The following is a 10,190-nucleotide window of genomic DNA, read 5'->3' as shown; positions in this document are numbered from 1 at the left end:
TAGCTCCTTTCTTCTATTTGTGACTTTTAAAAAAACTTAAATGAATATTTATCAAAATAATGTTTTGATGTTGTGGAATATCAAACATCAAATCAAAATTCTCAGAAGAGAAGTATTTTACATAAACAAGATAACGACAGGAAAAAAAAGAAGCGATAATGAAACACATTTTACAGCTAAAACTTAGATAACATCCGTTTTCACGTGAAATTCTCTAACTGTCAGTACATGTTTATCTTATAAAGTGTACTTTTATCTCTGGGACGATGCAGAAAAAGGAGGTTTGCGGATGTGTCAGTCACACTACTGGCAGCTTGAAGGTGTAGTCAAGCCAACAAGGAGCTTTGCACAGGCAAACTTTAAAGATATCATCAATTTAATCTGTTTCGTGGAAAACAACATATTTATCACATCCTGTATTTTTATTTTTTTCTTCCAAAGATTGTCAGAATTGCTTCAGCCAAGCTCATCTGCTGCGCTTTGCAGTACATACCATGCATCGCCACATTAAAAACGGGATATTTACAATTCCACAAAGTACGATTTGTGATGAACGCCAGAGGGGGGAAGGTTTCTGTAGGTAAATAGATAGTATCAATTTCATTCCAACAAAAAGGTTATAAACTTCTGGTTTTGGTAAAAAAAAAAAAAAGTATGCTATACAATTTAAATGTACATCACCATCACATTTTATGAAGCTGTCCACAAATCCAAATATTCTGGAAAAATATTCCTGAAGCCATACAACACATATTTGAGTAGAACATCCAACTGAAATACACATACACTTTATCTGGGTGTTTTACCAGAAGGACGCGATAGAAACCTGCTGGAAATACTAATTGCTACTGCAAAGAAAGCAACAACTTGTAAATAGTTACAGAAAGATGCACCGACAGTAGATTATTGTATTGAAGTAATCAGAGTATTCTGAGATAGAAAGACTGGAATGGAAAAAAAATTAATGATATACTTTCAGATATAACATCAACCCACTTGCTCCTTCATCCCACACATACATTCATTACCTGTGTACAATAATACAACACACTCAAACTGCTGTACAAAAAAAAAATCCCTTTTACCAAACACCGTAACAATGTCAATTACCTGGAGATACTGTGGAAAACAATTCCTGGCAACTGAGAGGTACTGTGACACTGTTCGATTTTAAGTGTTTATGTATGTTCTATGTGTTTTCATGCTAAAAACAAATACATTTCAAGTATTAAAAGAAAAGAAAAGAAGGAAATGTACAACTTTTGACATTGTGGCGTCTCTCCATGAATCTGGATGCAGTTTTCTGCTGGTCAGTCATTCTGTTGGTGGTGGAGATGAAGTTTCCTCATTGACCTGAAAGAAAAGAAATAGAAGCAGAGGGTTTGTGCAGATGTGCTTCCTGATACACTTCATTTGATGTACACGATAACATCCTGCTAAACATGACATTATATTATTGTATGATTACCTCAGTGATTTCTCCATAAACCGTTTCTGCAGTGGCTGCAGGAGCAGAATTCCCTAGAAACAAATATTGGTTAGATCTCTTTTAAAAACAGCAGTTTAATGTTTTATTACATTTGTTTAACCCTTTAAAATGAAAGTGATGATATTTCATAACTTCTATCTTGTTTTTCCTGGATTATGGCCTTGTGGCCAAAGGGCTCGTGTCGTCTAGTTCTTTCCAGAGCGAAGCTGTCGGCAGCAAAATGATCCTGTAGGAGCTCCTATAAGGTCCCAGGTCTGGACTGAAGACCAGGACAATGACAGTACAAAGATACTCCCTGAAGGGAAAACACTGAAGACTGTGTCGGGAGGTGAGAGAAAAATCTGAGCAGCATAGGAGAGAAAGGTCTTACCTTTTGACCCTTTGTAGAAACACAACAGCAGCGACAGAACAGTGAGCAGTGAAAGTCCACAAATCCACCGAATGATCATCAGAGGAGATAAAGAGCTTCTAGATCTGGACGCAACTGTTGGGATCAATGAGTTTGGATAAAATGAGTAAATTGCCACTAATAATAAGATTGATAATAATAATGAAGGACCAGATTACTAACATTTAACAGCCATCCAGCTTTCTGCTGATTCTGTTCCTTTGTACCGACACTTGTAGAAACCTTCGTCTGATTCTGACACTACAGAGATCTTCATCTCTCCTCCAATGTCATTTTGAACAACTTTGTTATTTTTGTAGAAAAACACATCAGAGGTAACATTTCCTGTCTTCAGTTCACAGTGAAGAGTTACAGACTCTCCCGCAGGTACAGGATACACAGGGCTCACCAGGATGACCTCATCAGCTGTAAAACAAGGTTCAATTCATTCATTCATTAGGTGGTGAGGTGATGATGGGAAATACAGAGTAAACTCACAACGGGCAGATTAAAATATATATTAGAAAAAGACAACTCACACAGTGTAGAGATATTCACTGCATTGCTGAATGCTGTTCCAGACTCACACCAGTACACTGCTTTGCTTGGCCGCTCATTTTTAATATATATTGATCCATTTATTGTGGCGTCAGTAAAATCGTTAAACAGCAAGTTATTAGTCTTAAACGTGATCCTCTTCAACTGGGTGGAGTTTCCTTCACATGTCAGTGAGAGAGATTCAGAGGTGAAGTGTTGGACTCTGGCAGGATTCACTGTGAGAGATACTGATGGATGAACGTCTGGAAAAAAAGAAGCCATAATGAAGGGCGGGATTCACACTGTCTCAGCATTGAAATCCAAACTGAATTATTTCTATTTCATCAGTTCATGTTTAAGAATTCATATTTTATATTTAGTCTGTCTGTTTTTCCGAACGTCTTTAGGTTTGTTTGAATGCTGGAAATAAGAAGACAAACTGACCTGAAGACCAGACATAATTAGGACGACTCTTCTCTGTGTAAAACACTGGATCCCCTCGTCCTGCTGAACATGCATATCCTGCTGTGTGAGTCTGTCCATGAACTGTGAAGTAATTATTTGTCGTACCACTGCTGGTACCAGGTAGAGGTTCATAGGTGTAGCTAGACTGTGACTCTGGAACAACTTTGAACCAGTAGAAGCTCCACCCTGCTGACGGAGGTTCAGTGTGACAGATCAGAGTGACTGAAGCTCCAGGAATCAACCATGATGGAGACACAGACAGGACGAGTTCTGGTTCTGTAGGAGAGAGATTATAGTCTGAAATCAAAACTTAATCTGTGTTAGCAATAGATCACATACTTCATTTGTACTTTGAATGTGTGACAAAACTTCTGTACATTTTCTAACTAAGTGTGTACTTCAGAGTTCTGATTGTTCTGTCATCCATTCATCCATAATACTTCATCAAACCCAGGGTTGGACACACACACACACACACACACACACACACACACACACACACACACACACACACACACACACACACACACACACACACACACACACACACACACAGATGTGACTTACTGCTCAATACTCTCAGATTGACGGTGTTGCTCCAAGTTGTTGACTGTTGTTTACTCTTCATTTTGCCTTTACATGTGTAGTTTCCCTGGTGCCGTGAAGAAACAGACTCAATCCTGTAATCCTTGAGATTTGGTGGATTAACTGGACTGGTGGTTTCCCACTCATACTCCCATCCTGTGTTTCCTCCATCGATGTCACATCTGAGAGTGACTGTTTCTCCTTTGTATAACTGTGGCCAGTCGGGTTGCAGAGTCAGGGTTACCTTGTGTGGTACTGTCCATGTTAGAAAGAACAAAACAAGAACAACAACAGAAATTAGGACAGGTTGATCGGATGTCACCCAAAAGAATGTTACACCATGTTAGTATATCTCAATATGTACTTCAGAAAATCCTACTCACAACTTCCAGTGAAGACGATCAGATCACTGTATTCTGTGTAGTAAATTGGATCTCCTCTTCCTCCTCTGCACCAGTAACGTCCCTCCTGTGAGACTTCATACTGACTTGAATACTCATTAGTATCATGTGTGTTCAGGGGTGAGTATTTCTCATCTCTGTACCAGAAGTATTTCCATCCATGTGACTGTTTCACTGAGCAGGTCAGCATCACTGTGGAGCCTTCAGACATGTTGTATTTACTGGAACTCAGCTCAGCCTCTGGTTTAGCTGTTGAGAATAGTAGTAGAATATACATGTGAACAGTATAAAAGCATGGCGGAGATGTGACTGAGCCAGTGTTGATAATGATCTTAGTAAAATTGTCATGTATTAAAAGATTAATTAGTTTGTTCTCAACAAGTACTGACACATTCTGTAAATCTATTTGAATCTATTTTCAATAAGTTTCTAAAGCTACCATTTCGAGTTTTGCAATGTTATTACCATTAACTCGACTCTAAATGTCCAACCTCATATGTAGGTGTAAATATCACGAAACATGCATTATCCCTTTAAAGACAACTGGCCTTAAGTCTTAAGGTATATCACTAGCAGAAGCTGAAAATCAAGTTTGATTTCAAGAGATGAATTTAGATTGATCATTGTAACCTGATTAAACATTGGTTGGATGCTGAAAAAGTGTGGATACGCCTGGTCTGTCAGGGTTCTGAATGTCTTAGTCATGTCTGCATTGCTTACCTGTTTGTCTCTTTTTATTTTAATCTGAATCGCCTGTGTTGTCCGTGTCTCCACACAGTTGTCTTTCCTCTCTCGCTGCGTCTGATGTGTTGAATCTGTGTCCTCCCATTCCCAGCGTTATATATTAACCCCTCTGTTTAGGTCTCGACACCCCGCCATTAACCCTCGTGTTTTCCCAAGTTAATTATCCAAGTTACGTGGACCTCTGCTTGTGTGCTGACTTACGCCTCTGGATTCTACCATCGCCTGCTTCACGTAAAGACGGAATAGATTCTCTGCTTTTGAGTTCAGCCACATTACCTGACATTATCTAAATCCTTGAAACCGAACCAAATCTATTAAGAAAGTTAAATGTCTTTGTTATATAATTCTTTCTAAATCTTCAAACTATTAACATCACGTTATATTTTGTAATCTCATTGTCTGGCTGCCAATCTAACAAACACTAGAGAAACCAGCAAACATCACTTACGTAACACTGACAGTGTGAAGGCTTTACTCCACGATGTTGAAGAATAAAAGTCATCTCTGCGTCGGGCCCTACATGTGTATCCTCCAGTGAGGGACTGAGAAGCAGTGATTTGTAACGACCTTTCATGTCCTTCTCGATATGACTGGGAATTTCTCCATTCATACCACCAGTCAGTGGCTCCTCCTCCCTGGACCTCACATGTCAGAGTGATCGTCTCACCATCGAACATCTCAGACCAGTTGTGTTGTGGTGTTATGACAGGCTGGTTGGTGACTGTTTCCACCAGTAAACAAAGACAAACAAACATTAGTTTCATCAGTATTTCTAACCTCATCAAGAATGCAAATTTATTTACAACAAAAATACTGAACTCACAAATTATACGAATAGTGACCTCATCACTGAAGTCAGAGAGATAATCTGATGTTTCTCTCACTCCTCTGCACCGGTATGTGCCTCCTTTGGATACCTCGATGTCTTCATTGTTTAAAACTGTTGTTTTAACTGTATTCCCACTAGTGGTTGATGTACTTCCCAAAAACTCAAACTTCCAGCCATCATAGTTTCCCACAGAGCAGGAAAGTCTCACTTTGCCTCCGACTGATATGATTTTGTTTCCTGATGTCAGCGTCGCCTTGGGTTTCTCTGTGGATGTAAAAACAACACACATTTAAATAACTCTCCTAAAACCTTTTCTTATGTTGATTTAAATTCCAAACCAACTTTGCAGCTGATTGTGAATTTATTGAACTGAGACGTAACGACACAATTCTTCTCTTTAAGAAACCATGTTGTGATTTGTGTCTATTTCAAATTTCAACATGTAACTGTAATGTTGGTTTCAGATTCAAATCTTTGTATTTGTCATTATGCAGGTTTAAGACAGAGCCAATATAAATATTAGTTCATAAGAATCAGTTGAAACCAATCTAAAAGAAAGACCAGACACATAGAGGACCGTTAACAGCAGAAATATAAAAGAAATGTTCATAACATCTAAAACATTCACACTGTTTCAGTAATATTCTTCCTGAATCAAGTGTGACTTAAACCAAAGCATCAATACAACTTATATTGTGTGTAAGAATAATTATAAAGTTAAGAACAGAGATTAATGTTTAACTGCTGTTGGTCATGTTGATAAAATATGAAGGACTCACCTGCTACAGTTAAAGAGACAGTATCACTTATCTCTGTTTGCAATGAGCTCTTATGACGACCAACACAATCGTATTCACCACCATCACGTGTTGATGCTATTTTGAATTTGTAGAAATGAGCTTTTTGGTTATCAAAATACTGTTTATTATCTTTGTTGAATATGTATTTCCAGTCGGAGTCTTCTCCTTCAACGTCACATGTCAGAGTCACAAACTCTCCAACGAAAAGAGTCGACCAGCCAGGATCAACGGTCAGCGCAGCACCTAGAAACACAGAGAAAACAAACCACACGGGGGGACACTCGTACAAAAACCAACACATGCACAGGGACAACATGCAAACTCCACATGGGAAAAGCTCATTAATATTTCAATGATGACTCTTTTATTCTGTTGTTCCTGTACATAAAGTAACTCAAAAAGTAAAAGTGACAAAAAAAAACCCACCAACTTCAGCAGAGCCTTTCCAGAGGAGGCTACAAAACACTGAAATGAAGATGAAACATGAAGACATTAGAGCTTCAGTAACTTTGACTGGTTGGTGTGTAACATTAACTTGTATCCCAATAATGAGAAAATCCAACAAGTGAAAGAAACTCGGTTGTTCCCACTAAAACCCGCCTGCTTGTCTTTGTGAACTGAAGAGAAGAAGTGTGTGAAATACTCACAGAAAAACCACAGCTCAGAGATTAATCTGCGTCCCATTCTCACGTGCTCCTTTTTCACAGAAAGTCCTTGTGTGAAAAGAGTTAAAGAGCAGTTTTAGAGACAAGAGAGGAACTGTACGTCAACAGAAGGTACTCCTTAATATCGTCCTTTGCCTGGACGGTTGACCACAGCATTGAAAAGATGTGAAAGGATTTTAATAAGACTTTCCTGAGAAGAGCCGTGACTGGTCTGTTTAACTTTCAGCACAATGACAGAATAATATCTGTCATCTATCTATTCATCATTTTCTATAAAAGCCTTTTCATAAAACACTGAGATGCGTTTTACAGAATAAATGTTTCATAAAATGTATCAAACTAACTGATAAAACATAGGTAAGAAGTATATATACACTCTACACAAATATATGTAATTACCGGAAGTGATTCAAAGTGCTCTTTTAAAGAATTAAATCAACTCAAGTTTCAAAATTACATAAAAAAAACAACCATTCAGATGGTTTACTGTTGTGACTTCGGAAGAGGAACGCAACAAAGTATTTGTACTTCGTAAATGTACATAAGTCAGTCTTTTTCAGATACCTGTAATTATTTTTCTGATGACGTGAAACCGACTCGTTTAGACGACAAGAGGCCACATGAGGCCGCGTCAAATAAGGACATGAAATCAGGTCGATCGCCACATTAGAGCCCTTTAAAAAAAAACTACAATTACTTGCTGAATATTCCATAACTAAATGTTATGTAATGTGGCGATTACCAAACGCAGTTCGATTCAATAATGTTAATATGAAGCCATTGAGTTTGATGTTTCCATAATTTAGTCGCACAATTACTGAAGCTAAACTGTATAAAGTCTGAAAAAAAGTTGAAGGACATTTTTCTGAATTAAGTTGGAGTTTCCACACAAACAAATACCAGTTTGGAATGAAAATGTAATAAAGTGTGTGTGGTTTTGTTTTACTCAAGCTAACAAGTTGAATGAGTATTTTTACCACAGTCTTTTTCACATCTAAACTTATTCATCATTTCCTGCCATAGAAATTGTCCTCCTGCAGGAAACTGATGATATTTGATACAAAAGCTGTTGCACAATCACGTTAACTATTAAATACTGGGTCAGAAATGAGCCTTAGTGATATTTGATAGCATTAAAAAGATTAAGAATTGAATTACTTTACCTTGAAACCTAATGACATTTCCTGAAATGACACCCCCCAATAATTAAAAAAAAAAAAAAAATCATATATATTTGAAATGTATCCATTAGATTTAACATAAAATTATGGAAAAAAGTTTCATATGTTATATTGAAGTTATTTAAATACCTGCTATACAACTGTGTTTTTGTGCAACGACAGATGTTTTTAACAGAAGCAAGTGTAAAATCTAAAAGACGACAGTCTTCCTCCCCTCCACCGGTAATATTGAGAATCAAACATTAATTTATTAGTATCATAGTGGCTGGATCTGTTACTGTTATGACGATGATTCTCGGCTCATAGTTATAAATCACCTGGATTAAACTATGAAGTCATTAAATATGAACAGTATGTAAAAAAGATTAACACACAAGACAAACATATCCACCAAGAATTAATACCATATCAATACAAATAATCAAAAGAATCATTCTACTGACCGATATCAGTTCTGCACGGCAGATGGAAGTTCTCTGCACCCTTTCACCAAACTGCAGGAAATATCTGAAAATATGCTCTTTTTAAAAACGTGACGTCAAAACTGAGTATCAGCCTTGCAGCGAGCTTCTGGTTTCATGAATGCTGTCTTCTTCCTGCCAAGCTGAGCCTTGCTCTGAGAACCTGGAGGAAGCCGGACTCACCAGCAGCCCCAGACAGCAGACGGGCTGCTTGGAGAGTCCAGGGAAGGGGCTGGGGGGGGGGGGGGGGGGTGTAGGCCTCCCCCGCGCCAAAAAAAAGAAGAAATAAGCAAAACATGGGGTGAGAGAAGCCAGAGGTGAGGTGAGAGAGGTGATCAACTCCAACACAACGTGGCATGTAATGTTCTGCAGGGTGAACCATGATTTTTCTTTCATAAAGTTAAGAAGTGCCTGAGCATTCAACATAAAACATTATGAACTTACTGTATAAATGTATAACTTGTGTTTTATTGTAAATATACAAACACTTGCCTCTATGCTTACCAAAACAATTCGCATGTTCTTTTTTGACATTTCTAAACAGTGTATATGTGCATAGACCTACAATGCTTCGGCCTGAAAAAGAAACCAGTGACATTCATTCCTGTGAATCTCACACCTAAATAGATCCCGCTATTTCTATTACTATTACTTAAAAATGGAGGACACATGAGATGATAAGCAGAGGGAGTTATTCGCGTGCTACCACATGGACGTTTATCACTTTTAAATGAATGCACCACAAGGAAATTCATATATCGATTCATATTTAGGATTTTTAATTTGTGTAGAGCTTTGTTCCACAAACCACATCAACATAAATTTGCTTCAATACCCATAAATATTTTTATATTTATAAACCTGATTTACTGTGAACAAAAAGATCAATAGAAATGTTACAAACAGAACAAAGATGCCGATGAATAATAATTATCAGTGACAACGATCCGTTCATCAAATAACCTGCATAATTTCTACCAGATGAAAGAGTGCAGGCGAAGTCAACATGTGTGGGAAAAGTACTCTGATTACTGCAGCAAACAAGTGGAAACTGTGCAGCTATTGTGACTGGAAGCTGCTGGCAGAGGGCGCTGAACTTCATCTCTCATGTTCAACGTGTCTCTTTTGGCTCGTACCTGCTGGCTTCCTGTGAGTGAATTCATGAAACCAGAAGTTCACCACAAGATTCAGAAGACAAGTCAGACGTCGCTTTGGCAGCCTGACGGACACGCCATTGTGGAGAGACTCGGTTTGACATTAGATCTTTAAGAGGAGCATTTTTTTCTGATGATATTTTCTGCAGATTGGTGAAAGAGTGTAGTGGATTTGCAACATCTGCTGAGCAGAAATGATATCAGTGAGTATGATGATAACTTTGATTATCAGTATTGATATTGTATTAATTGTGGGTGGATTAGTTTGCCTTGTGCACGTCAGCTTTTATTAACTTTTGTTTGTATGAATAATTTACCTTTTTTATTCTTTCTGGACTATTTTAGGAAAAGTCATTGACTTTATAGGCAAAACAATTGAATTCTTAATATTTTTAATGTTCTCAAATATGAAAAAAGCTTAATTTAGTCCCAGTATTTCTGACTTAATGTGAATGTGCAACAGCGTTTGTGTCAAATAACAGTTTTCTACA

General features: G+C 37.7%; 1 protein-coding gene and 1 long non-coding RNA gene across 2 annotated transcripts; both read right to left on the bottom strand.

Moving 5' to 3' along the window:
- Positions 1 to 361: 361 nt before the first annotated feature.
- On the bottom strand, positions 362 to 4,076 carry LOC308123974 (uncharacterized protein; the record flags this gene model as incomplete). The annotated part of the gene is made up of 8 exons (XM_080486729.1): positions 362 to 1,353; positions 1,469 to 1,521; positions 1,860 to 1,973; positions 2,061 to 2,303; positions 2,417 to 2,677; positions 2,859 to 3,155; positions 3,447 to 3,719; positions 3,848 to 4,076. 8 exons carry the CDS (start codon positions 4,074 to 4,076, stop codon positions 1,315 to 1,317), a joined length of 1,509 nt encoding a protein of 502 aa, XP_080342855.1. The 3' UTR covers positions 362 to 1,314.
- A 2,587-nt stretch (positions 4,077 to 6,663) lies between these two features.
- On the bottom strand, positions 6,664 to 8,600 carry LOC308123529. The gene is made up of 3 exons (XR_013936221.1): positions 8,528 to 8,600; positions 6,886 to 6,951; positions 6,664 to 6,703 (listed from the first exon to the last, which is right to left on the bottom strand). It is a non-coding gene; the product is annotated as an uncharacterized lncRNA (long non-coding RNA).
- Positions 8,601 to 10,190: the final 1,590 nt, after the last annotated feature.

Source organism: Lipophrys pholis (assembly GCF_963383615.2).
Source record: "Lipophrys pholis genome assembly, chromosome: 18".
NCBI classification, from domain to species: Eukaryota; Metazoa; Chordata; class Actinopteri; order Blenniiformes; family Blenniidae; genus Lipophrys; species Lipophrys pholis.
This window is presented reverse-complemented; position numbering and strand designations above follow the sequence as displayed.